The 27,669-nt window shown below is 34.2% G+C and overlaps 5 protein-coding genes across 7 annotated transcripts; 1 reads left to right on the top strand and 4 right to left on the bottom strand.

The window, feature by feature from the left end:
- The first annotated feature begins 425 nt into the window (after nucleotides 1-425).
- Nucleotides 426-4,876, top strand: LOC108453528 (alpha-glucosidase). The gene is made up of 5 exons (XM_017751674.2): nucleotides 426-992; nucleotides 1,075-1,787; nucleotides 2,646-2,876; nucleotides 2,973-3,619; nucleotides 3,743-4,876. The coding sequence occupies exons 1-5, from the start codon at nucleotides 751-753 to the stop codon at nucleotides 4,631-4,633; spliced, it is 2,724 nt and encodes a 907-aa protein (XP_017607163.1). The 5' UTR covers nucleotides 426-750; the 3' UTR covers nucleotides 4,634-4,876.
- Nucleotides 4,877-5,422: 546 nt separating this feature from the next.
- Nucleotides 5,423-6,254, bottom strand: LOC108452158 (uncharacterized). Its single transcript, XM_017749916.2, has one exon. It carries the CDS (start codon nucleotides 6,093-6,095, stop codon nucleotides 5,652-5,654), a length of 444 nt encoding a protein of 147 aa, XP_017605405.1. The 5' UTR covers nucleotides 6,096-6,254; the 3' UTR covers nucleotides 5,423-5,651.
- Nucleotides 6,255-8,960: 2,706 nt separating this feature from the next.
- Nucleotides 8,961-15,362, bottom strand: LOC108450457 (2-succinylbenzoate--CoA ligase, chloroplastic/peroxisomal). 2 transcript variants are annotated; one of them, XM_017748096.2, is made up of 10 exons: nucleotides 14,977-15,362; nucleotides 14,029-14,101; nucleotides 13,473-13,641; nucleotides 13,272-13,370; nucleotides 11,972-12,069; nucleotides 11,413-11,606; nucleotides 10,919-11,046; nucleotides 9,960-10,345; nucleotides 9,679-9,893; nucleotides 8,961-9,442 (listed from the first exon to the last, which is right to left on the bottom strand). In XM_017748096.2, the coding sequence occupies exons 1-10, from the start codon at nucleotides 15,174-15,176 to the stop codon at nucleotides 9,313-9,315; spliced, it is 1,692 nt and encodes a 563-aa protein (XP_017603585.1). In that variant the 5' UTR covers nucleotides 15,177-15,362; the 3' UTR covers nucleotides 8,961-9,312. The 2 variants fall into 2 exon arrangements, with proteins under 2 accessions (XP_017603585.1, XP_052885008.1); XM_053029048.1 differs by having other exon boundaries at nucleotides 13,473-13,583; nucleotides 14,977-15,008.
- A 423-nt stretch (nucleotides 15,363-15,785) lies between these two features.
- Nucleotides 15,786-23,227, bottom strand: LOC108453540 (probable ADP-ribosylation factor GTPase-activating protein AGD13). 2 transcript variants are annotated; one of them, XM_017751693.2, is made up of 9 exons: nucleotides 23,059-23,227; nucleotides 22,511-22,583; nucleotides 21,621-21,702; nucleotides 21,313-21,388; nucleotides 20,450-20,613; nucleotides 20,045-20,180; nucleotides 19,527-19,643; nucleotides 18,669-18,764; nucleotides 15,786-16,290 (listed from the first exon to the last, which is right to left on the bottom strand). In XM_017751693.2, exons 2-9 carry the CDS (start codon nucleotides 22,536-22,538, stop codon nucleotides 16,009-16,011), a joined length of 981 nt encoding a protein of 326 aa, XP_017607182.1. In that variant the 5' UTR covers nucleotides 22,539-22,583; nucleotides 23,059-23,227; the 3' UTR covers nucleotides 15,786-16,008. The 2 variants fall into 2 exon arrangements, with proteins under 2 accessions (XP_017607182.1, XP_017607183.1); XM_017751694.2 differs by lacking the exon at nucleotides 19,527-19,643 and having other exon boundaries at nucleotides 23,059-23,226.
- Nucleotides 23,228-23,960: 733 nt separating this feature from the next.
- LOC108453556 (ferredoxin--NADP reductase, root isozyme, chloroplastic) lies at nucleotides 23,961-27,427 on the bottom strand. The gene is made up of 5 exons (XM_017751723.2): nucleotides 27,145-27,427; nucleotides 26,914-26,970; nucleotides 25,537-25,869; nucleotides 24,972-25,191; nucleotides 23,961-24,654 (listed from the first exon to the last, which is right to left on the bottom strand). Exons 1-5 carry the CDS (start codon nucleotides 27,166-27,168, stop codon nucleotides 24,158-24,160), a joined length of 1,131 nt encoding a protein of 376 aa, XP_017607212.1. The 5' UTR covers nucleotides 27,169-27,427; the 3' UTR covers nucleotides 23,961-24,157.
- Nucleotides 27,428-27,669: the final 242 nt, after the last annotated feature.

Below are 27,669 nucleotides of genomic sequence, written 5' to 3'. Positions count from 1 at the left end.
AATACATTTTTCAAGTTAGCAAACAACCAAACCTTTAATGAAGAAGAGAAGAATAGGGTTGAAATCCTCGATGGAATTAATAGCTTCCACACTTCTTTTGCTTGACAACAATCTCTTAACATGTGGAGACAAGATTCTTCAACGATTCCACAAATCTTATATGAAGAGTCTTTCGAGAAATCTTTTCTATAACGTTCCTCATTAATAAAAATATGTTCTTTAAACATCAATCAAATAAAATGACGAACTAATTTGGGACATTTAAAAAGACCACTAATACAAAACATTTAAAAACCATTAATTTAATTTTTTATCTAATATATAATAACTAAATTATACATTTATTGAGTAAAACAAACAAAATATAACCCCACTTATAATTTTAAACATTCCTAATACTTTTACCCACGAATAAAAATATACTTTAATAAACAAACTAAAATGCGGAAAGGGTACCCGACTATCAATCTTTTCTTAAAGTTCTTCCAATATTTTATATTCTTGCCAACAATCTCTTCACCCAAAAAAAAGCTCCATGGCTGATTGCAGAGATATCGCCAGCTATTGTTTTCTTATGCAGACATCTTACGGATCTCAAATTGAATCATTGAAGACGAAGACCTATTAAATAAAATATACATTATATATTTATATGGCGGACTACGAAAGCGACACCTTATCCTCTTTAGTCCTCCATTGGAATAAAAACACTAGTCCATACAGACAGTCCAGTCTGAAACCCCAAAAACCATGAATACAACGCAAAAAAAGGACTTGCTACATCATCTTTTATTGTTTTTTATTATCTTTTCTGCTACTTCTTCTTCTTACTTGGCCGTTGTTCATGGGGTTAATGAAGCAGTTGGTTATGGCTACAAACTGAAATCTGTTTCCGTTGACCCGGAGCAAAAATGGTTGACCGCCGATCTTGCTCTTATCCGCAACTCCTCTGTTTATGGACCTGATATTCAAAAACTCAATCTTTTCGTCAGGTAATTTTTCAACTGAGATTTTTTTTTTTGACTTAAAGATTTTCCAGCTCAATTCTTAGTGATTTAAAATTGCTGTGTGAAGCTTCGAGACAAGCGATCGTTTGAGAATCAGAGTTACAGATTCAGGGCATCAAAGATGGGAAATCCCACAAGAAATTATTCCTCGTCAATCCCAAAATCCTTTCAGCCTCGGCTCACCAGCAAACTACCCGACACGGAAGCTAAAAGAAACACGCTCGGTGTCGGACCCAAAATCGGACCTCATTTTCACTCTCCAAAACACCACTCCATTCGGGTTCACGGTGAAACGCCGCTCCTCCGGCGACACCCTTTTCGACGCATCACCGGACCCATCGGACCCACGCACTTTCTTGGAGTTCAAGGAACAATACATCCAACTCTCCTCGGCGCTGCCTGAAAACAGGTCGTCTCTGTACGGACTCGGGGAACACACGAAGAGATCGTTCAAGTTACAACACGACGACACGTTGACGTTATGGAATGCCGATTTAGCGAGTGCTAATCTTGACTTCAATCTTTATGGATCGCATCCCTTTTACATTGATGTAAGATCAGCATCTGGTAATGGCAGAATTGCGGCAGGAACTAGCCATGGAGTATTGTTGTTTAATAGCAACGGAATGGACATAGTCTATGGAGCAAACCGGATAACTTACAAGGTCATTGGAGGAATTATAGACTTGTATGTTTTTGGAGGACCATTGCCCCACACAGTCGTTCAGCAGTATACTGAACTTATTGGCCGCCCTGCTCCTATGCCTTATTGGTCCTTCGGTAACTACCCAATTCTTTTCTATTTTTTAATTTTTATGATGATCGGAATGTTAAAAACGGATTTTTATGAATGGCCTAAAAAAGTGAAATGAAAAACAAAAGAGTCCTTTTCTTTAGGATGAAACAACGTGGGCCAGGGACCTTTGTTGTTTCAGCCAAAATGAAATACAGTAATCAGTCATGGCCAAAAAGTAAACAAGAATTTTTGTAGCCGGTCGCTCTAGGGAAACATAAATCGTCTCCTTTCTAGTTTTCTTCTTAGTTCTTACGTTACGTCGTAGGTTTGGATTTTTTAAGAATATGTTCTTTTTCTACTCTTGGAGAATAATTGAAATAATAACCATTGAACTTTGATCTATTATTTAAAGGTTTAGTAAGGTTGTAGTAATTAGTCTTAAAATTCATATTTATAATGATACGATATATGACTTTTTCTATAAATAATATATTCATATTAGACACATGTTCGTATATGATTCTCTCAAATCTAAATAAACATTAGCTAGATATTGGCTTGGTGCTTTTGTTGAGATTAAAAATGAGGGATCTATGTAATTTATAATTGATTCAAAATGCAAGGATCCAGCCTTGAAAAAAAAACCATAAAAATTCATGCTTAGGAAAACTTCTCATAGAATTTAGATGCGAATAGTCAACAATAAGTGGTATCAAAAGCCTTTGTACAACACCATTCTTTTCCCTTCACCTCCATTATATGTTTTATTTATTTCTGTAAAGAAATAACTACCATATCATGTATGTTGATATCAACAACAACGTTGATTGCTAGAGTTGGTGTCTATATCTTTGACTTATTAATGCATTAATCATCACCAATTTGGTCATTGCTTGTCAAAGGATTCCATCAGTGCCGATATGGTTACAAAAACGTTTCTGACCTCGAGGGTGTGGTTGCTGGCTACGCCAAAGCTAACATCCCTCTGGAAGTTATGTGGACGGACATCGATTACATGGATGGATTTAAGGACTTCACTCTTGACCCCGTCAACTTCCCGGAGGACAAGATGAAACAACTCGTCGATGAGCTTCATCGGAATGGTCAAAAATATGTGGTCATCATAGATCCCGGTAAATTAAGATACATGCATATATATATATATATTGGTGGTGACAGAGACAACGGAAATAATAAAATAATGACCATTATGATTACAATGTTGACAGGTATCAGTGTAAACAGTTCATATGGAAGCTACATCAGAGGGATGCAAGCTGATATATTCATAAAAAGAGATGGCATCCCTTATTTGGGTGAAGTTTGGCCTGGTCGAGTCTACTTTCCAGATTTTGTAAACCCTCAAACACAAACATATTGGGATGGTGAGATCAAGTTGTTTCGAGACATTCTCCCTGTTGATGGTCTTTGGCTCGACATGAATGAGGTATCCAACTTCATAACATCCCCTCCAACGCCAAATTCAGCCTTGGATGATCCTCCTTACAAGATCAACAACCAGGGAATTCAACGACCCATTAATAACAAAACAGTTCCTGCAACTGCTCTGCATTTTGGTAACCTGACAGAATACAATGTTCATAACCTGTATGGTTTACTGGAATGTAAAGCAACTCATGCGGCATTGACCAATCTGACCGGCAAACGCCCATTTATACTTAGCAGATCAACGTTTGTAAGCTCTGGGAAATATACAGCACACTGGACTGGTGACAATGCAGCCACCTGGGAGGATTTGGCTTACACAATTCCATCCATTTTGAACTTCGGACTCTTTGGAATTCCAATGGTTGGCGCTGATATATGCGGCTTTTCCGGGAATACCACTGAAGAGCTGTGCAGGCGATGGATTCAAGTAAGTTCCTAAATTTATCTTGATTTTTAAAGGGTTTTATCATACCATTTAGGAGAGCATACTTCAAGAGAAAATGAAGAATTGCGCACCTGATTCACTATTTATTGGTGTACATTAATGCAGCTAGGGGCATTTTACCCTTTCGCTAGAGATCACTCGGAGCTTCATTCAATCCGGCAAGAGCTCTATATCTGGGATTCAGTGGCTGCCACAGCTAGGAAAGTGCTGGGCCTCCGGTACCGCCTGTTGCCATACTTTTACACCCTAATGTACGAGGCACACACGAAAGGGACTCCCATTGCAAGGCCTCTGTTCTTCACATTCCCTCAAGATGTTCACACTTACGAAATCAATTCACAGTTTCTGGTAGGTAAAGGTATAATGGTTTCACCTGCATTACACCCGGGAGTAGTTTCAGTCGATGCTTATTTCCCGACCGGAAACTGGTTCGACCTCTTCAATTACTCCAACTCAGTGAGCGCAACATCCGGGAAATACTTAACACTCGCTGCACCCCCTGATCATATAAACCTTCATGTCCGAGAAGGCAACATCATAGCCATGCAAGGAGAGGCAATGACGACGAAAGCCGCTCGGGAAACACCGTTCCAACTCCTGGTGGCCGTCAGCAACACTGAGAACATCACCGGGGAACTATTCTTGGACGACGGAGAGGCAGTAGAGATGGGAGAAGGTGGGGGAAAGTGGAGTTTTGTGAGATTTCATGGAGCAGATTCCGGTGATAGCGTATCTGTTAGATCGGAGGTTGAGAATGGAGAGTATGCTTTGAGTAAAAAATGGATGATAAATAAAGTGACATTCGTGGGGTTGGAAAGGAGGAGGAGGGTGAAGGGGTATGAGTTAAGCCCTGGAAACACAAGAATTTTGAATGGAAAGCCAATTTTGAAGCCGAAATTAGGCAAGGATGCCCAATTCCAGGTTGTGGAGATAACAAGACTGATGCTACCTGTCGGAGAGGAGTTCAATTTGCAACTCAAAACTCCCCAAACTTAGATTTTTAGTAAGAGCCAGATCTATGGTGTCTCACTCACTCATTTTCGCTCGAAATCAGAATCAATAAAATAAGTTAATATCGCTGGCACCAATTTCTACTGCCAATTTCTTTTAGAATTCATTAAATGAATGGGGTCGGAGAAAAGCTCTATCAACAGTTTTTTCTTTTTTTTTTTGTTTTTCATTTGTAAAACTTAAAACTTAATATTCAATTTAAGGGGCATCAAGTTCTTTGCCAGTCTACAGAGATCCATAATTTTTATTTCCATTTAAATTTTATTTAGAGTTGATAGGTAATTTTGAAATATCCAAAACTAATTTATCCAATATCTTAATCTACTAATTAGTTATTACCACATGCTTATTATTTCAATATCACTAATAGCGTTAGATTTAGATGGTAATATTTACCTGATTTAAATAACAAATGTGTTGTACTTATCAATTTTACACTGATAAACCAAGTTTTTATGGTTTAACCTATTCCCCAACCATAGTTGAATTGGTTTTGACATTTATTTATTTGATCATATCGAAGATTAATTTGTATATTAAATATGAATGATTAATAAATTGTTTAATTTTTTCATAAACTACCCTATTTTCTGAGAAAAAATTACTAATAAATACCCTCAAAAATATCACTAATAATTCAAAGGAAAATAAAACAATTAAACTAAAAAATTAAAGATGCTAAATATTAAAAGGTAAAAGGATAATAATCAAAGCACACAACCTCCTAATTTAATAACAAAAAAAGTATTAAGAATTCCACCCAGTAATATTAAATTATTTTGAAAAAATACTAATCATATTAATAGAATCCAATGAGAAAAAGGTCGAATTATGCATAAGCACAAGATCTTATGTCCATATATATACATATATAACACATGTAAACATATCCGCACATAGTATATATGTGCATGGTCGATGCATGCATGCATGAGATGATTATGAGACATGATGATGAGATCCGAGAAATGAATTAATGTGAAGACAGGCAAATATGAATAGCTTAGCCTATATTGGTTAGCCGGAGAAGCTGTTTTTTCTTGGACCCTAAACTGGGCTCACGTTTCACTTTGACCAAATGGCTCAAAACTTTTGCATACCGACTCATCATTCCTTTCAGCTTCACTCCTCCATTGCCGTAGTGTTGCTGCTTCTTCACCAACTGCAAACGTTGCTCTTCTTCTTCCGAGAAACGACGACCCAGAGAAGAAGTATTTGCCGTTTCATCGCCATTGATGAGTTGCTTCAGGCTTTTACGATCCTCGTTTTCTGCTTCTTTTTCTTCTTCTTGTTCGTCGTCACGTTTCCTATGCTCAGAGATGGAGGAACCGGCAAATGTTGAATTTGAATGATTAAGATCCTCATTAGCAATAGCATTAGCCTTCCTGGTTCTCTTGGACATTGTAATGTCGTAACGGGGCTTGCTTTGATTGCACTCGCTCCCCATTATCTATCTCCCACGCCAACTGCAACAAATGGCATAGATTGAATGCCAACTGTGATGGATTTAATTAAATTTAAAGGTAAGAGGGGTTTGTTTTGTTTGCTTAGCCAGCAATTATTATACGAAATCTCACCCCCCCCCCCCCGGGTCTTATATAACTTTTAACACATACGGTACGTAGTACAATCTACATGTTTATGTCAATGTGTTATTTTTTAGGGTAAATTCTATCTTTAGCCACTTGACTATGGGAAAGTCTTCATGTTCATCACTTAGCTAAAAAAATTGTAATTTTATTACTAATGTTTTTAAAATTAATTTTTTGTCACTCAATCGTTAAGTGGCTAAGGTAACATTTTTCAATTGGTAAAATAATAATTTTCATTCTCAATTTTTATACTTTCTATCAATTTCACCTTGATTCTATATAAAATGATAAAAATTAAAATTCTTTTAAAAATTTAAAAGATTCTAAAAATACGTAGAAAATTAAAAAAACTAAATAAAAATAGATAAAAAATTCAAAATAGATAAAATAAGAGAAAATTATTTTCATTATAGGAAAAGAAAAAGAAAAAATTCAGAATATAATTTGGGTTTTGAAAAATAATTTAAATGAAATGAAATTTTGAATTAAGTTTAAAAAGAAAATTTTGCTAAAAAATGACATCAAAGTCAATTTTACAAGTCTATGTAATATTAGTTTTGGAAAAAGTTCTTCAAGGGCATGGAACTCGACTTGATGATATTATTAATTTGGTTATGTTCTGTTTTTAGTTTGTTATTGAATTCTATTAAATGATTATTTTATTTTTAATATTTAACAATCTTTGAGTGTTATTGCAACAGAAACTTGTTTTTCTTGTATAAACATTAGTCTTTAATCATATTTAAGTTTGTGCGGGATGAATATTATGTTATGGATAGAAATTGATATATATTTTTATCCATATCCATAGTTTTACGGCAATGTTGAAGATTTGTTGTTGCAATAACATGAATTTTTTATAGAATTTTTAATTTTTAAATAATTTTGAGCTTTTTCTTAATTAGTGTTAAATTAACAAAACATATAAAGGTTAAAGAATAAAATTGTTATTATATTAACTAAAAAGTGTCACCATTAATCACTTAACAATTGGTGATTAAAAATTAATCTTGAATACATTAGTGATCAAATTGTAACTTTTTTAAGTTAAATAAAAAACAAAAAACTTACACATATTTGAATGACTAATAGCATAGTTTACCCAATTTTTGTATAATTCTTTTTTCGTGTAAATTGAAACCAATGATTAAAGATGAAATGTCTCTCTCCCTCTGTGTCCAACTAAAAGACTAAACCATCCCCTGTGTAGAAGGAGCTGGTAAAATGCAGCATAACAGAGGGTGAAATATTACCAACCAAACTAGAAGAATTTCCCTTTTTCTCTGTCTTTCCCTCTTTTAAAACACTGCACTGCCTCACTGCTTTTACCAAACTTCAAAGGGCGTGAAAAACAGCATAAATTTCAAATAAAATTTTGATTCGTATTGAGTATTGATATAAATAAAAACTCTTAGCTAAGAGTTTATTAACATAAATATTAGAGATTTATTTTGTTGATATCTTACTGGGATGTATACGCTTATGCTAAAGTAAACAGGTTTTGTTTTAGTTAATTTTTACTTTTAATAATAATCGATTGAGAATTAATCTACTTTTGATGGATAAAATTAATAAGAAAGGGCATGAAAATGATTAAAATAAAAATGTACCCATGAAAATGATTAAAATAAAAATATACCCACCACCAAACCCCAACAAAAGCGAAAGAGAAATTTCATTTTCTGCTAACTCCTCCCTTTCATCTTATTTTTGACAAAAACATGGGTTTTGTTCCAATTCGTAATTTAATCTTCCAAACCATTTCAATCCTAACTATGATTTATGCCTAAAATGAAAAACTAAAATCAAAATCCCAACTCTATACAAACGGTGGTTAAATGTCCATTTCAAATTCCAAACACATCTATATAAGTAGCCTCCAAAATTTATTTGAGATTTATGAATGTTTAGATAAAAAAAAGGTTAAACATTTAAGACCTCAACTTCGTTTGCCTTTTTTTTTTTCAATTTTATAAATAGATATTTTTTATATATTTTATGTAATTTTTAATATAATTTTTAAATATTATATAATTTATATCATATGAAAATTAACTATACAATACAATAATATGAATATAGAAAATGTTAAATTATTTATGTTTAAAAGTTAAATAAAGGTATACTTATAAATATTACAAAGGCTTTGGATTATTAAATAATCAGGTTTGAATCTCATTATATGTAATTGTAGTGTATTGGTCTCCAATCCCACTATATACATATACTGTGTGTGTTTTATCTGATTTTTAGTTTGATGCAAATTATGTGGTTAATGGAGAGTTGGTCAAGATTTTTGCTTAAGAGTTCGAGTATAGTTATGCTTTCATCATTCCATGCTTGGAGGGATGTTGCCGAACTTGTTATAATGCCCTATGAATGTTATCCTTAGAAAATTATAGATTACATCTTTATTTCCAATTTTCATCTAACCATGTTAAACAATTAAACTTAACATGATTTTATAAGCTGCATTGTTTGAATGATCAAGGCAATATGATGTTGCCATTCTCAATTGGGCAAATCGCACAAAGATGAAATATTAATGTCATTTGGGTCCAAGGGGATGCAGAACATTTGCTTTTGGGAAAACCATGGCAGTTCGAGTAAAAAGGTTATGCATGATGGATTCAAGAATACTTGTGCCTCACCTAAGAAGGGGGTATCAAAATTGTTTTAGCTCCTCTTACCTTGCAACATATGCTAAATGATTAGTTGGGTTATAAAGAAAGAAAATAAAATTTGATGTTTATTTTCATACATTTCAAATCTAAATCCAGTTTAGTCCATAAAATCTGGAGTCAGCTTTCGTTAAGGACACATTGATATGAGGTATCACAACACTAAATCATTTGACCTGCCGATGCCATAATAAATGAATTTATTTAAGGTGTGAAATTTAGTTCCATCTGTGATTTGTTCCTAAAGCTAATCATTTGAAGGAAAAAGAGAACAAGTTGAGCAATGCGGTCTAGTGGGGAAGTTAGATGAAAGCATACCTGCAGACTGATAGAGATGGTAAAAATTGGACCATCCCTATCCAGGCACCCATGGTGATTGTTCTGATTAACATCAAAGTTTGTTAGGAAAAGATAATTGCTGGGACATAACTTCTTTTCTAATTTGGTCTCTTCTTATCTTTCCGGTTGTTGTTAGTGGAAATTGGGTCTTCCATAAAATAAATATCTTTGGTATTTTAAACCTGAAAAGAGTAGGAAATAAATAGTGAACAAACCATATTCACCCATTGCCAATGTTATCCTTACTATTTATTTTGCTAAAGTATCAGCGGACAGTATGTGGCTATGGAGTATGATCTTTAGAAGGAAAACTAAGTTTACTCATGTCTGACACACACATACATTCGACACTCAAAATCAAAATTTAAATATGCACTTTTAAACTATCTTATGGAGTTAAAAGTTTAGTAGAGCATACCCAGTTAAATTCTTTTCTCTACAATGAAGTCGAAGAATTGTACTAGACAGGAATAGCTCGTCGCTTTGAACTGAGTATTTAAAACTGTCATCAGACCACTGCCAATTCTCTCTTAACCGAATACAGGCAACAACCAACTCTGTTAGGCGAGGATCTGGAATTCCTACAACAACGGAGGAAAGAACCCCTGGATGTTGTATTAGCACTGCCTCTACCTATACGATCAAACAAATGAATAAGTGACTGGTCAGTAAATGATAAGAATCCATATTGATGCTTACCTCTTCAGGGTATATATTTTCTCCTCCGCTTTTGATACGACCGTTGGTTCGCCCAACAAGCCACAAGTTACCATGGTCATCAATGAACCCGATGTCACCCGTGTCTAGCCAAGTTTCTTCAACAGAATTTGATGCCTTTTCTGGAATTTGATCCCAGTATCTTAGCATTACATGCGGACCTCTGGTGAGAATTCTTCCAACATTAGAAGAGCCATCAACACATATCTTTATTTCAACATGTGCAGCAGGCTTGCCAACACAAACCCCTCGTGCTTTGACCGGACTTGAATGAGTTACGGCTAACATCTGAAGTGATGTATCAGATGCCTCGAGCATTGGCTCGAAGAGGGTCGTGAAGGTTAGAGAAGAACATGTCTCCGTCATCCCTTAGCAAATTTAGAATATGTACCAGAAACGTAAGGAATATCCAAACTATTAGCTACTAAAATATGTATATTCATGTAAATTATGACTGTGCGAACTTTGAACAACCACAAACTGACCTACAATTTCTAGCTTGTGTGGTTTCACACAGCAGCTCATAAGGTGAATTTCTACTTAGCAATTTCACATATGACAGTGCTTGAACTGGTAAATTAGCTTCATATAATACTCTACAAAAGCTTATATGTACCTTATCCTGAAGAATCTAGTTCACATTCCTCAATCAAAGTTGGCTCATGTTAAGGATAACCTAATGAAAGTTGTAAAAGGATGATGAGATAATCAAATCTAAACTCTTCATGCAATCTTGTCAATGATCTTATTTAGAAATCTACAGGCAAGTGTTACATGATAACCAAACACTCTTCTAAGAGGTTTCATCTTGATGTCCTATTCTGGTTTAGAAGAAATAAATAAATAAATAAAAACATCTAGCTTGAACTAAAAATTTAGGGTAGAATCTATTATGTATTATGTAATACACGAACAAGCAAAAATGAATAAATTAAACCAACCATAAGCTGAAAGAAGTTTTGCTCTGGGGAATAATCTGGTTGCATCTTTAATAAGGTTGTCCGATAGGCCTCCTCCTCCATTTAGTATCTTCTTCACACTGTCACGTCCCTTCTGAATTCGCTTCAGCCTTGAATATTACATGAACAACCAGATCAAACAACCATATGATATAACTTAAGTATCATCAACATTAAGTAGATCAAAAGTTATATACTTGAGGGATGGAGTTAGCATGAAGCATTCACAAGGAAAATGCAGATGTATTTAAATAAGACATTATCCATGGGAAAACAAAAATAGAGAAGAGAGGCTATAGAAGCTCCCCATGAAAACCTAGGGCATCAATGTAAAATGAGTAACTCACGCAACATAAGTATGATGAATAACTTTACGTAGCCAGTTCCTTCATAAAACTTTCAAACTTATTTTTGAGGAATAAATGAAGATAATCAAAGTCTTAAAGAGCTCACTAACCAAAATCATCTATATTTACCTGACTGATGAGATTAGATCAGCCATCATTGCTGGGACAGTAATAAGAGAAGTCACATGGTGTTGTTCTATGGCTTCAAGGGCTAGTGTAGCTTCAAACTTGGGTATGAAGGCATGGCAAGCTCCTACCATTAGCATGGCCATGGCTGAGGACAAACCACCAATGTGGCACAAGGGAGCAGTATGTAAATAAACCTGGAAATAACCAGAAAGTAAAGAATTAAAAGGTTAGTGGGACCAAAAGGAAAAGACAAACCAAAAAATTTACGATGCACTGTTCCTTGAGCTGTATGGTTCTATGTTACTCCCAACTTGTCATTTTTCTTTAAGTACCCGTGTCTGATAATCATGCTTGACACATAACTATGAGAATATGACCTTCAAAAATCCTTTGAATGTATGAAAAACTTAGAAAATCTTACAATACTCATGTCAGACACATACATGTATCTCACGCACACCTGAGTCTGAGTAACATAGGTATGATTCTATCCATACTAATCACGTAACTCGACTTTGAAACAACAATGAATATACATATTTCTAGAAGAAAGGCATACATCATCCTCACTGTAACCAACAATTGCAACTTTTGCCAGGGATTGTACAATTAAAGCTGTATGGCTTATGACAACTCCCTTTGGCCTCCCAGTAGTTCCTATATATAGCCAAGGAAAATGAAAACCAAGCACTAAGATAGTTTGCACATTTAAGAATATTTGACGGAATAAAAAGCAAAACTTAACACTTAAGTTAATAATTAAGATGCAAATTTCATTTTCCTCTTTGCTTTGATTCATGACAAATAATGAAGAGATAAAAAAAAAAGTGAAAAGGGGAAATATGGAGAGCAAAAATACAAAACATTACTTAAAAGCTATAGATGATTTCTCAATTAAAAATAAAGATTAATATTCTCAACCAAGAAATGATGTGCATCATGCATTACGGTAACACGGCCACATTTTCTCCAATATTCAGGAACCAAATTAGCAAATAAAAGATATCTAACAAGCCAGTAGGATCCTGTCCTCCCCATATATTATCAGCAGGAAGCATTAAAATCTGAGAAGTTGTACTACGCATTTTGTAAAAACTAATTAGATTTTTTATGATGTTACCTCTATCTGTCTTTTGTTTGACCAAATTTACAGGCTTTTCATGGCACATCGCTCTAATTTTATAGTTCATCATTGATATTTGGCCACCAGATTATATGTGTTTATAAAGGGAAGAAAAGGGTCATCACGTTATATGCAGCACCTATAGAGTCCCAAGTTTGAGAAACATGTGAGAAGATCAAATTTTCAAAGTAGCCAGAATCTTGCTTTTATGACATAATTAGTATGGACAAAAACCTAATAGTATGCACTCCTTAATGATGCAAAAAGAAGCAGAGTAGAACTCCTACAGGTAAGATTTGAGGCAATGATTAATCAAATTATATGCAACAATAGATAACCTTGGGATTTTTCTAGGAGCAGGTAGAAGAGAAATTTTATAATTGGAAAAAGGAAAAAGCATAGATTAAAGGGAAGTAAGTTTCTTCTCCTCCCTTCACCTGCCCTTCTTTTTTGGTGTTTCCACTGGCTGACAACATTCCAACTTGAGTTACAATCATATTACCCATAAATAAAGTTCTAAGAGGATAACATTCCAACGTGAGTTACAATCATATTACCCATAAGTAAAGTTCTAGAGAAGGATAACATTCCAACTTGAGTTACAATCATATTACCCAGAGTTACAATCATATTACCCATAAGTAAAGTTCTAAGAGAAGGAAAACATTCCAACTTGAGTTACAATCATATTACCCATAAGTAAAGTTCTAAGAGAAGTTATGCATAAAACACATACCTGACGTGAAGCATATTATAACGGCACCCTCTGGCGCAAATGAATAATTCATAGATCCATATATTACAGATTGCTCCACAAGCATTTCCGCAGTTAACACTAGAAAATTGAGGACAAAGCTATCATGGCATTTGATATATCATATATCCTAAATGTGACTGCATTGTATGTGACATTTAGATGTGAAAGCAAAATACATACTGTTGTATTTGTTTATAATGTCCAAGGAAGGGGAGCTTAGTGAGACATGCCACCTTAAAGATGGTATAGCATCTCCCCGGGCTGCAGAATGCCAATAGTAACAGCTCTCATCTGTCACCAACATTTTTGGTCTTATGGTTACCATTGCCATTCTTGCCTCTTCAAAGCTCTATATTTAGGAAAAAAGCAATGCAGTGCAAGAAATAAGACAAGATTTCATACAAGACAATATCTCTTGCTCTATATTTTACATTCCTTTCCTATGAAGAAGTTCATGACAAGAAAGGTTATAACAGCAACCTTGGAATGATAAATTTATGTGACCTGGTTTAACAACCTATCCCGAATTGGACATATCAAAATATGAAACAAAGGAACCACAATAATCACAATTCCAAGAGAAACTCGAGCCCAATGTGGCAGCAATTTTAGTTAATAGTTAAGAATTAAGATCCCAAAGAAACTCGGTTTAGAACAAAATACTTTTCCCTCTTGCTAAAATAAATTAAATAAACACTCAATAAGAACGACTGGTAAAAGAAACTGAGATACTAACCCATCGATAATTCAAAGGAGCAACGATGCCTCCAATAAATGCAACAGCTAGTATCCACTCTAGATACCAATCACTGAAACAGCAAGAATTTAAATATCAGAATGAAACTTGGCTAGAATTTCTAGTTATTTATTCAAAAGAATTTATAAATAGCAATTTAACGTTAAAATCCAAACGCAAATATAATTTTTGCCGCCTAAACAAGTTTTTCAGCATAACGAGCTCCTAACCGAAGATCATATAATAAAATAATTTATTGTCAACTGAATCTTTGGTTTACATCATTGCTATATATACAATTTAGAACTTAAAAAAGATGAATTGGAATGCCCTTAAGCACTCACTTTAAGGATTGAAGGAGTAGTTTAAATATGGTATAAAAATAATATATCCATTAAAATTTATTATTTATATTAGTTATTACTCAATACATAAATATTTTCTGTATCATCTAATACAAAATTATATTTAATTAGCATTTTCAAATTCTAAGTTTAAATGGATTTCTTACGTTCATAATTTTATTTATTTTTTATAAGTATTTTAAAATAAATTAAAAAATAAAAATAAAATCATCACCATCGCATAGAATAATCTGCATGCTTTTCTTTGTTTGACTGATGGAATAATTTGCATGCATAAACATAATAAACAATATCTAATTTATAAACTTTGAAAAGTACCAATTAATTAAACGAGTCAAAGGAAATAATGTAAAATTTGTCGCCTTAGAATTACGCATTATAGTTTACTTTTTATGCTAATGTCAATCAATGCTTCATTATGAAAACAATAAAGAGCATTCCAAGCCTAACACGATGAACGAAAGATTAAGACTGTGTTCGGCAGAAAAGAAAATTTTCCGGACAGTCTCCGTTATTTCCCGTGTTAAGAAAATGAAAGAAAAAGGACACTTGAAGTTTGAACTTGAAAATTGTTGGAAAGGACCTGTTAAAAGCAGAGATTGCAACGACATCGCCGTTTTGGAGGCCAAGTTGGAGCAGGCCACGAGCCAGACTTAGGACGCTATCGACCAACTGCTGGCCGGTTTTCTGGCGAGCCCCGTTGATGGTAACGAGGGAGTTGCGTTTTTGGGTGGCCAAGCGGCTGAAGCACTGGCAAATATGGGCCTCTGACAAAATTCCCATTTCAACAGAGAATTCACTTTCTGCTGAAATTGAATGAAGCTGTTTGCTAAAGTTGAATAATAAACAAGGAGAACGTTGAAAGCGCGGCTTATCTTACAAAATTGGATGAAGTGAATAGTTCCTGCCTGTGATGCTTTGGCATTTCACGGACTCATTTTATTGGTTGTTAATGATTGCCCCATATCAATCCAGAAGTCCTTTTTTAATATTTACAATATCTTAATAGAAGATATTAACCGAGTTAAATTTTTCGAATTCACGTTTTCTTAAAAAACAAAAAAAACAAAAACCAGGAGTCTTTGTTAAACTAAGTATATTTTCTAAAAGAAATTTAACAAAAAAATATTTCTATATCATAAATTACTCATTTATTTTTACTTTGTATTCCTATATTTGTTCTCTTATCTATATGTAAAATAGCGGACACGTACTTATGTAAGATCTTTAATTACGGTATTTACGAGTGACGACTGATTTAAAAGGTATATGAAATAGATCGTTGATGGTGTAGTGTGAAAATGAGTGGAACAAGGCAATTCCAATCCAGATGATTTGAGTCCTAAAGAGAAGAATTTAGGGGTTGAAAAGACAATCCAAAGCGATAGTAAGTTACGGAAATTCTGAACATTCAGTCTGTGTCATGAAGCAGTCCTTAATTTATTGAAACATATTACATGAATCAAAAGCTTGATTTAATGATTGCTCCAATCCCTAACTCCAAATAAAATGTGCACTTCAAAAAAATTATTGCCCAAATTCAAAATTAGCAGCGACAGAGCAAATTGAAGCCAAATCCCAGGCAATGGTATGTCTGAAGTTACACAACATATGCTTACTGATCAAGAGGCAGCCACTCTAATTCTAGATAAAGTTCTCCACATTCAACATTTTGGAGCTTGAGTGATACATCTTGTTTCACCTTCCCATCAATGATGTTGACGATGCTATCCTCCATAAGGGCATTATCATGGGACTGCAGCCATTTTCCGATCTGCATATTCCCAAACATTTCCGGGTTCCCATATGATGTTGCAGATGTTATCAAGGGCTGGATATCAATCTCTGCTTCTCCCATTATATCATCAGCTGAGAACGTGTCATGATCATATACTTGCTACAGTGTGGAAGTCCAACAGATTAGAAAAACTCATAGTAATTATGCTTAAGATGGCAGGAAATACCATATGAATGAATGAATGAATGAATGAATAATGCAAATAACAAAAGTTGTACGTAAAGAAACTTTAGACGAAACTAGCATAACAATGTCAAAGCATTAAAAGGTGTGTAGCCACATTACTCAGGCTCGGTTGAGCATCAGACAAGGTATGTACCTGACACAGGTCTGTTAGATTTTGACCAAGATTTTCATGTATTCGGAGAATCATAATCCCATACCTGTCTGGATCCATATCAGATATGGGTGCTGGACATAGGTACTTCAAAAAAAGAAAATGAATAGCCGTAGCAGCATAACTGATAATAGCAGAAAGTTGACAAAGTGACCTTCTAATCTAGAAGTTGTTATTATGTGAAACTCCTAGTTAAGTGAGACCAAACGTGGCAATTCATAACAGAGCAATAGTTACAGCTGCAAAAACTTCTTGATGCAGTGGCTAGACAGGCTTATGTCTCATGTAAGCTTGGATTCAAGTCAGAGCAACCCCTCATAACAACAACAACAAAAAAAGAATGTGATTGCTACAACTAAAAGAGATATTTAACTAGAGATTGTGCCCAATAAATATGGAGCTAGTCAGAAGGCTAACTTTTGGATTATTTCTTTATTTTCCTGCATAAACTAATAACACCAGCATGTGCTACTGTTGGACAATCTGAAATTTCTAGTTCCATCCTTTTTATTCAGTTAATGACAAAAGGAGGAGGTCTGCTTAATGATCCCAGCATAGGTTCCCTTTTTCTTCCTATGCAGTACATATAACTTTTATCCCCTTTTTTTTTTTTGGAGGGGGGGGGTGGGGGAGAGGGAATTGAAACCACTAGTAAGATGGTTCATCCAGCATCACTAATGACAATTATATCAGACGAACAGGAAGAGAGGCTAGAAAACAAAATTATAAATCAAGTGCACATTAAGGTTTTAGAGATGAGACCAAAAAATAAAACTCTTGAAAGTGTTACAGATGCAAAGTAACCAGCAAAACATCTAGAAGATGGTTAAATTCCAGAATTTAAATCAAGGTAGTCAGTACCGCACCGGTGGGCACACCGGTGGGCGCACCGTTTTTTTTACTAAAACTGATACGTATCGGTACCAATCTGTTTCGGTTTATCGTTTCGGATTTACTGATTTTTTGAAAAATATTTAATATATCAAATGATTAGATTAAATAATTTCAAATATAAAATATTAATTGATTATATAAAATACTCATCAATAAACTTCACAAATAAAATTTCGATCATTTAACAAATCTAAAGTAAACAAGGAAAGAAAACATCTCATACATTAAACAACAAAATTATCCACTGACATTATTTTAAAAATCTACAATGAGATCATCCAGTACTAAATATATAAAATGAAAGTTTAATAAAACATACATAAAAAGTTGTGTTCGTGAAGCATTTAGAAATTCTGTCTCCTTTTGTTTGTTATATAAATGATTTACTTTTTATTATTCACTAATTTTCTAATTAAAATTTTGAAGTTTCTCCTTCACCTTGGTTAAAGTTTAAATTTTAAATTTGATTAATAAAAATATTAAAGTTGGTTAAATAATAATTTTATCTATTTTTTAACATTACTCATGCACCCCCCGGTGCGCAATGTCCCGGTCAGTGCAACCGGAATTGGCCGAAACAGGCCGGTGCAACCGGTACAGACCAGAATTTTCACCGGTGCGGAAAAGAGAAGTAGTTGTTCCAGTTTGTTACTGGAATGGTGCGCACCAGCCAGTGCAACCAAAACCAGTGTGGAACCGACTACAGTGATTTAAATACGGAATATTTTCCATTTCTAATACTAGGAGTCACGAATGAACCTGAATAGTCAAAAACCAGACAGACTATTGAGTCTAAACTTTAATAACTCAGAGGCAACCCAAATCTGAATTAACTAGGATGAATGGCCAGGGACCTCAACGACATTAAACTGAAATAACCTAACCTCACCACTGTCCCACCTGATTACTGCTTTTATGCACCTAGAGGCAACAAATGTTGGCATGATAGAACCCACTGAAAACTTGTTCTCATGCAGGTCAAATTGATTTAAAACTTCAGGAACCAGAACCTACGTAAAATGAATTCGAACAACCCAAAACCTGGAAGACCAAAACCCAGTCAACACCTAACCAAACCAACCTGAACCTAATAATATCCTTAAAACAGAGCCAAATACAACCCAAACAGCCTCATCACCATGTACAAATCTTCATCAAGAGGTAGAACCACAACAATCATATTAAATAAATAAAGATGCTAATGTTTATTTAAAAACCAGTAAACATTTTTTTTAATTACACTTACCAACTTAACAGGCCCATAGTTGCTAGGAACCGATAACATTAATTCCTCATTCCAGACTGGATTCAAGTTGCTTGATATTACAGTCGACTGAACAGTCTGATAAGATCAAAAGACACCCAATGTTATCATTAGTTACAATAAAAGGCACCTGTTCAAAGCAACTAAATCTTACTTTGATAGGAAAACAAACACATAAGAGAACATGTAAAGCATTCCAAATGATACATCCATGTAATACTATGTTACTCTGACTCTTTTTCTTGAAGAACCCATGTCTGATATATAACTGGACATGGGTATAGAGATATGACCTTTCAAAGATCCTCCAACCAAATACATGAAAAACGTTGAAAAAAATTGAACATACCCATATCAGACACATACCCAATATCCACACCAAGTTCAAGTAACATAGGTGCCAATTAAAGGGCAAACATATAAAGTAAAGCAAAAGCTTTAATAGAGGTCTGATTCGAACCACAATACTACCAAATGAATCGTACTAACAGCTTGCTAATAGCTGTGTGATCATTGATAAGGTGCTAAGCTGTTAGTTCCAATGACCAGGGGTAAAAAATTGGCAACCTCAAGTGCCAAAGAAAGAAAACAAAAAAAGGAGTGGTACTACTAACAGCTTAACCACATGCATAAGCGATATTGATTAATCTACAAGCATAAATGCCCATAAATCCTAGAATGCACATGCACACAGAGAAAGACAGACAAAAGGAATAACATAACTTATAAAGAGGTCTGGAGCTGGAGTTTGTCAGAGATAGCAACAACACAACCTATAGCCTTGACAAAACCTTTTAGTTTCAGTAGCAAGAATAAAACAAAACACTTGAAGCAACTAACCTGCTTCCCAAGAGTCAGGACAACATAAGGATCACTAGTCATCATATCCCGGACAGCTAAATTTGTGCCTTTTACTACTTTGACCTTCAGTAACCCAATAAATTCAACCATGCCTTCCTGTTATCACTTTCAGGTCAAACATATTGAAGTTATGAAGTGCAGCACCATATTAAGCCCATATTGTGGTATTTAAATTGTTAGTCTTAATACTGACCTTTTCTTAAAAATACTGTCACAACAGACAACACTACACATGGGCCTTCACCAGGTTTTACTGGTATACTTACTTTTACAGAATAGTACACACAACCAAATATACACATCATGTAGACAACCAGCACATTGAATGCTAGATTTACCTACAAACAGGATGATATAAAACAATCCCATCTATACATGTTCAGCTCATGCTATTCAACAAGTGACCATATTATATCTTAACATCAGCAGCAGCATGATCTTCCTTGCTCCCAAGACAGTGAATCAGATTCAAAAAAACAAAGAACAAATGAATTTACCTTCTGTGTCGAATTTGATAGGATAGTATCCAAAATCTTTCCAGAAATGTTCGATTGAGTAGAAGAAGAAGAAGAATCCTTCCCTGATGTGATCCGCAAGCTGGGCTTCAAAAATTCTTGAAGTTCATACTTGGACCTGCAGGAATATTTGAAATAAGTAAATAACATCTGAGCTATGGTAATCCATCAAAGCTGCTATATGCTTCCAGAAGACAAACATAGAAGGAGCAATGATAGACTAGGTTAAACAGTAGGTCACAATAAGGTTACTGCAGTTTGACACTGGTAAAGAGGTGCCGAAAAAAGGCAGGTAAGGACATGAAAAGTAGTTTTTGAACACATATGGCACCCAATATAAGTGACTTTATCATGAGAGTGAACTGCTCAAATTGTCTGAAATCTTACTTAATGAATTTCCTCCGCTCATCATTACTAGCATTTAAGCCAGGCTTTGTATAACCTTCAGGTATATAAGCCTCATAGATTGAATTAGCAGAGGAATTTCCTCCAACTTCAATCATGGCATCAATTTCTTCATCAGACCATTCATCCAATGCCACAGATAAAACCTGAAATCATCAGCAAGTAAAAGAAGCTACAATGACAAAAATGAAACTCTAAGCAAACCACAAGACACTAATATAAAGTTTAAAAGGATCGCATGTGATAATGTAAGAGGAGTTCTAAGCATGATATAGGCATTAATGAGGTCATAATGTTAATATAACATTGAAAGTAAAAAAGAAAACCAAAATACCCTAAGTTAAGTCCTTAAATGAGAAAATCCAACACAATATCACAGTTAAAAGATTCTACAAAGGTGACACAAACATGTGAAAAACTTCAGTTAAACGTAAGAAAGATTAAGCCCAGGGAAGCTTTCAAGAAATACACATACGTAAACAAACAAAAACACATGTTCCGGATAAAAAAATGGCTATATAAAATAGGCCAGCAGTATACTATTAGTTAGCATATTGATTTATTAGATTTGTTTTTTGTTCTCATTTATATCCTAAAACATTTCATCTATCAACTGTGTAAATTTCACAGGAATGATGCTGGTTCTATTATCAATGTAAACATCTATTACCTCATACTTGGATCATCTACTGTTACTGATTTATCAAATTGTACTGAACTTTCAACTCTAATCAGATAAATAAATTTCATGTGATAAATAGCAAACAGAAAACCCCTCATATGTTTCCCCAATCAGGGATCATTCGATGAGGAAAAATATTACATTACATGCAACATAGTAGTACCTTGGATATGTGTGTACCGAGGCTTCTGTGCACACCACAACATTTCAAGCATAAAAAGACTCCAATATTTGCTGATCTGAAAAAACAATTTCCAAGTCATTTTCTTAATTGTTCCTTGTGCTACAAATATTCCTACATACACATGCTTGACTATGTCCATAACTGTGATTTATGTGGTTAGATTCTAAGCTTTTCATAAAATTCATCCTTTAAATTGCCAGAGACATGTATTCATCGGGTAATCTTATCTCTCTTGTTCATAGGAATAGAGATGAATAAGCAAAATATGCCGTAACAGTAAAACTTACGCCCACTTTGGATCTGGAGCACCACAATCAGCACAAGTGCGATTATCAGGTTGATTCAATAAGCCCCTCAATTTTATTTTTGCTGCAGAGGAAACACATTTTCCAAAAAAAAAAAAATAGTAAAATTAAGGAAGATGACAGGCATATTGACCTTAAAAAGAAATGTGATTATACCTATTAAGGTTCAATGCACAAAAATGGAGATTATCTGAACTCATACACTCAATGTAAATCCAAAAAGTGTACCCTTAAGTTTCTTGTGTTTGAGAACACAAAACCGGATTATAAGTGTTCACCGTTTGTGTCAAATCCAATTTATTCAAGGATTGTAGAGAGCACAAAATAAAATAAATGAGTGACATCATGGATAGGAATTTATCCCATTGTTCTCAAGCATCATCCCAATTCCTTCATAGAAACAAGTTTTACACTTCACAGTGAAGAGAATAAGTTGACAACTGAATTCTACAAAGCCGAGTCCAAAAGATTAGCTTCTCTTTAAGACAAGCATTACATTATTTTCACCTTATTTTATTTGACTTTGGATCCACAGGCCAACCGCAAAATATTCTAAGACCTCAAGCAATACTTGAGAAATGTTTGCTCCTCTACACAAATGTCCCAAGCATGATGCATACCTACTAATTAAAAATTTTGTACATATGCGAAATTGTCTCCTTCTGTCAATTGTTGATAGCAAACTCGTCATTAGCAACATTTTGAAGGAACGCTTAACCAAAAATTATTGACATTTACTCAAAACATCCCAAGCTATCTGATCCCTTAGACTCTTACTATTTTTCATGGAAAACACGATTATAATCTAATTCAAATCATTTGATTGAACTGACTGAATATGAGAATCACTGATTGATGTAATCTTAGCCTACCTGAGGTAGACTTTTTTACTCCACTCATTGCTCTGCTACAAACCCACAATCATCCAACAATGCGGTTTGAAAACTGAAAAGAAAATTCAATCAGATAAATGTAGGAAAAAGAAAAACTATGTAATTCACTAAACGTTAAGCCTTTTCTCTGTTCCTTTTATGTTTTAAACAATCTCCAACTCGCTTTTTCCCGCCATGGCATCGAAATCAATTAATGCATTCTTAAGAGAAAGGAAATACCAGAGTAACATTTTACCTATAAAATCAGTTATTGTCAAACAAATAGAAAAATTAAATGAACACTAAAACTACAAGTGGGAGAATGATATAGAACCCAATATATTTTTTATTTAATATTTCAATATATTTTCATTCTCCCAGAAACAGAGACAACCAAATTATTAATTTTGGGGGAAAAAAAGGGGTAAAAGATGAAAACGTTTGAAAGCGCAAAAGGTGAATGAAATTGAAAAGTTTGTCGATCATTGACAGAAGCCAAAGAAACGATAAAGAAATGAAAGATCTGAAAGATGAGTTTGCAAACTTACCACTGAATTGAAATGGAAAATCCAAAACCAGTGTCAGATTTGGGTAAGAGAGAGAAGGAGCAAATGACAAGTTTTAGGGATTTAAAGTAATAAATTTTCTCGTTGGCCAAAAAAAGTATAAAATTTTCTTACCTTTTTTTTCTTTTTTTTAACAGGGATAATGATCGAATGATGCTAAGGACTAAGGAGCAAGGACTGGCCAAAACAATAAGTTTTTCATGAATTTTAAGTTGTAAAATAAAATAAAGATTAAGAAAATATTAATTTTATTTTAATTTTTCACGAATTAATTATGTAATCAAACTTTTTTATATATTAGATTTTATATATTAAAAATATTTCAACAAATGCTACAGTGATAATATAAATTTACTAGTCTTACGTTTAATTAAAATAATATTTTTAATTATTTTATTTGAAAATTATATAAAATAAAAATAAGTTTATAATAATTAAATAAATTGGACGAGCACGATAGTGATCTGTTTCATTGCGCAATATATAAGGATAATAATACGCTTCACGATAATTTTATAATGGATGTTCCTTTAATTATTGCAATAAGCAAATAGTTGCTACAAAAGAAACTATACAACTACAAGTTCTGAAAATACTCCATAAAAAATAAAAAATAAAAAACTTATACATTATGTTTAAATAGAGATTAGATTTAGGTTAAATAATTTGGTTCATTTTGAATTTAAAACAATAATAAATAAGAATGTTGACTTTAAAAGTTTTAAATTATATCAAATTTAGTATTTTATCATTCAAACTTGCAAGGGCTGGTTGTACTTTATTTCTATCTTCCAAAGTAAAACTTGAAGAATGGAAATAATTCCGGATGGATGGTATTTAAAACATCTAATTCTAACAATCATAAATGTTGGGATGTTCTCAAGTTTTCTTCATTTAAGTCTGAAACTAGCTTCAATTATTTAATCAAAGAAAAGTAAGATGACAACTAAGATAAATCAGGTTTACATGTGAACCCCCTAAACAAATTGAAAAATACCAGCTTGACTTAACATGGCTACGGTAAACTGCTTCCAATAGGGCATGCATGGAGGAGTGTGGGGTCAAATCACGCAAACCAAAACTAATATACTTCTACATGCCATTGTTTGTTCTTCTTCAGCTGTGAAAGCTTCTCATCCCAGTTCTCTCCTCTCTGCTCCGCAACCCTCTTCAATGTTTCTTGGATCCCGGGCATCATTCCCCTGAGCCCACAGAAATATATATGGGCTCCATCGTCCAAGAGCTTGAAAATTTCGTCACTGTATTCCTCAATCTTGTCCTGAACGTACATCTTGCCTCCACTCTTGTTCTTTTGCTCTCTGCTAAGAGCTAGATCGTACCGGAATTGATCAGGGTAGTCCTTGAGGTATTTGGTAAACTCATCATCATAAAGGAGACTGTCCTTGTTGGCCACCCCGAGGAAAAGCCATGCAAGGCCTTTGAACTTGAAAGTAACATCTTCCATGAAAATGCGGCGGAGGTAGCCTCTGAAGGGAGCTACACCAGTTCCAGTGGCTATCATTATGTGGTTGGCATTTGGGTTATCTTCAGGCAAAAGCATTATCTTGCCAGAAGGGCCTGCCAAAATATTCTACTTGAGTTAATACATGATATTTAGTTAGATCACAAATCAACCTGTAAAATCTATAATTTAACCATCACCGATGGCCTACAAAGCTATCAGGACAATAAAAACTAGCAACAGAGGAGAAACGGTCTTTTCATTTTCTGAACTACTAGAATCTAGCTCTGTAATGCAATTTCTTTCGAATTAATCTGAGTACTAGGTGTCAAATGTATGGTGGGAAATTCTAGCCGGGCCCTAAAGTAAAGATTAACATGTGAAGAAAGCCTGTGCTTTAGCATGGATGTTTGACTTTATTTAAGGATCTTACCAGTGATCTGAACTTTATCTCCAGGCTTACAATTGCATAGGAAATTGCTACATACACCACTTTTCGACGGATCCTCCTTTCCAGTCTCAGTGTCATAATAGACAGCACGACGGACACACAAACTGGTTGTCTTGCCATCAAAAGAATCTCCATACCTGGATGATGCTATGGAATACAGACGAACATTGTGGGGAGAACCTGGTTTCTTTGGATTTTCACCCTACGATACAAGAATAAATCAGAATTGAAACAGAGCGTAGACGGGAAATTTTAGAGAAGAAATCAATAGAGTATAGAATAAAACAAGAAGTTCTAAGACTACATGACTTCATTCTATCAGATTGAGAGCTGCTGATGCATACAACTGGACAAGGATATTGAATTGTAATTAGCAATAATAAACATTGCAATCCTCATATTGGAAAGTCAAAAATCATCTGAATCCTATGTTCCAAACATGATGGCAACTTTCATGTATGCATTGAAGTTAAAATATTCTACTGCACCAGACCATCTGAAAACAATAATGATTTAGAAAAGCAATATATAGAAGTGACAAACTTACAGGAGGGATAACACCATAGCTCTGCCCTTCCCAGTATGGAACATTACCGCCATGATCAATGACAATATGACAAGTCTCGCCTGGAGCTTTTGGTCCGACAAGTCTCTCAACAGAAACGATGGTAGCTGTGTAAGGCTCCTTGGGCTTGAATGTATTTAGTGGGGGCTCTTTTGCAATTTCCAACTCCAAAGGTGAAACTGCAATCTTGGATTTGCTGGCTTGTTGCACTGACAGGCATACTATGTACGGTTTGTTCTTCTGTGCATTTCGTGATTTCAAATCAAAAGCCAAGGTGGAAGCCCATGACTTGTTACCAAAGCTTATAATGTTCCTCTGCAATAAAAGCCAAGTGCTTCTGTATTACAAACAAATTTACTTACAGTATAAATAAAAGTGAGCCTGAATTGTCATCTTAGATAATACTGCAACTCTTGTTCAGTTCTTGCACAAATAATATTTAATAAAAGAAACAGCTTCATAAGAAAATTGCCGAATACTGTCATCTACCATGTGGACAAATCAGTAAAAGCAATGCTCCATTTGAAAAGCATATTGTCAACATTCAAAGATGCATACACACATCAAGTGCACATCTTTATAACAGACAAGCACGTTATAACATTAATGAAACAATAGAAAATTTGAGCTGCTAAACGAAGTTGAGCACCCTTGTGTCCATAACCTATTTCAAGGCATAAACCTGATAGAAAGTCACTAGAAGAACAATCTGAATAAGTTTGAATCTGTTTAATTCATTTACTGTCAGCACACTTCAACTTTAGGAGATTTTAAACTTGTTTATTAGCATCTATTTTAAAAGAAAAATGAAGAAATAAAAGTCATACAATCATTTTGCTGTCAGCAACTTTGACTTCTTAAAACAAAGAAGCAAGGAAAAGAAGGATGATGATTTGACTTTATCATTTCAACATCAGCCTCGAGGCATGATAGAAGTAAGAACTGAGGCTTAACATGAAAGAAGTAATATAAGACAGGAAAGATGAGAAAGCTATTCTTGTGTTGCCGAACATAGCCACTCTCAGTCTCTGAGAATACCGGATATTAAAATAATTACTACATTTTAGCCCATTATAAAGATGATCAAAAGTATAGTTGCGGGTGATAAAGATCAATGATCGTACATAATTCTGACTCCAACAGTCCATTGGAGTAGTTAATATGACTAAAATTTCAGCCATAGAGTCTAAATTCGATGTCCAAAAAAGCTTATAAACTTTTGGGATCAGATCCTATGGACCTATACTCTGTTCTCACTCAGGACTTTCGGCTTTTCAATGATCTAAACACCCATTACTGAAACTACACCCGGCAGCGCCGATCTTATTGCAACATTCAGAATGATAAATTAATACGTACGTTAGTTACAGATCTCCTCAGAGAAATGTCGTTTCCAACGGGAACAGCTACAGAAACCTGAAAAATAAACCCAAAATGTCAGTCTAGCAGAAAACCCATTTCGATAAATCCAATAATAGCTAAAGAAACGATACTAATAGTTTTTTCCCTTCATAATTTCTTGGGTAATCTTTTATTCCTTTTTTCCTTTGAATCAAAAATAATAAAAAAATAGAAAAAAAAAAGGAGGACCTGGGATACAGTAGACTGAGCCATGAAGCAAAGATGAAAGAAAAAACTTTGAGAAGAGAGCAAATTTAGGGGGATCTCTGCTTTGCGTTTCAGTTGTCTTCTCTAGTGTTAGGATTTAAAGGATGGGAGTGGGGTTTTAAAAATAAATTTTTGATCGATGAGAGTGAGCAATGAAATGATTCGAACGATGATCCTTTGGCGACTGCCAAAAGACGCTTTTCTTCCTCTTTCTTTGCTTTGCCTTCTCGAATGGCTGCCTAGTTAACTTCTTAATAATAATAATAATAATAAAAGTAAGCAACTGGTTTACATATATGCTTACGTAATAAATAATTGTTTAAATTATTTTATATTTATGAAGACCAAAAATAATTTTATATTTACATAAATTAATAATTAAATATGAATTGTAATACAATTTTATATTTATATCCTTTTATTTTTCGGTGTCATATTTGTACTGAATTTTTTTCATTAAAACCGATTGAAACGCCAAAAAGAATAAGAGAACTTTTCAAGTTAAAC

This window comes from Gossypium arboreum, chromosome 5 (assembly GCF_025698485.1).
Source record: "Gossypium arboreum isolate Shixiya-1 chromosome 5, ASM2569848v2, whole genome shotgun sequence".
NCBI classification, from domain to species: Eukaryota; Viridiplantae; Streptophyta; class Magnoliopsida; order Malvales; family Malvaceae; genus Gossypium; species Gossypium arboreum.
This window is presented reverse-complemented; position numbering and strand designations above follow the sequence as displayed.

Coding starts and splice junctions, on each gene's coding strand:
- LOC108453528 (XM_017751674.2), top strand. CDS start 751: ATGAATACAACGCAAAAAAAGGACTTGCTACATCATCTTTTATTGTTT. Junction 993..1,074: donor AAACTCAATCTTTTCGTCAG/GTAATTTTTCAA, acceptor TGCTGTGTGAAG/CTTCGAGACAAGCGATCGTT. Junction 2,877..2,972: donor TGTGGTCATCATAGATCCCG/GTAAATTAAGAT, acceptor CAATGTTGACAG/GTATCAGTGTAAACAGTTCA.
- LOC108452158 (XM_017749916.2), bottom strand. CDS start 6,095: ATGGGGAGCGAGTGCAATCAAAGCAAGCCCCGTTACGACATTACAATG.
- LOC108450457 (XM_017748096.2), bottom strand. CDS start 15,176: ATGGGAATTTTGTCAGAGGCCCATATTTGCCAGTGCTTCAGCCGCTTG. Junction 14,102..14,976: donor GCAATCTCTGCTTTTAACAG/GTCCTTTCCAAC, acceptor TTGCTGTTTCAG/TGATTGGTATCTAGAGTGGA. Junction 10,346..10,918: donor AAAACTTCTTTCAGCTTATG/GTTGGTTTAATT, acceptor AAATTTGCTAAG/GGATGACGGAGACATGTTCT.
- LOC108453540 (XM_017751693.2), bottom strand. CDS start 22,538: ATGAGTGGAGTAAAAAAGTCTACCTCAG. Junction 20,614..21,312: donor TCGGTACACACATATCCAAG/GTACTACTATGT, acceptor TGATGATTTCAG/GTTTTATCTGTGGCATTGGA. Junction 16,291..18,668: donor ACTATGGGCCTGTTAAGTTG/GTAAGTGTAATT, acceptor TCCACACTGTAG/CAAGTATATGATCATGACAC.
- LOC108453556 (XM_017751723.2), bottom strand. CDS start 27,168: ATGGCTCAGTCTACTGTATCCCAG. Junction 26,971..27,144: donor CTCAGTCTACTGTATCCCAG/GTCCTCCTTTTT, acceptor TTTATTTTTCAG/GTTTCTGTAGCTGTTCCCGT. Junction 24,655..24,971: donor AGATAAAGTTCAGATCACTG/GTAAGATCCTTA, acceptor ATATTTTGGCAG/GCCCTTCTGGCAAGATAATG.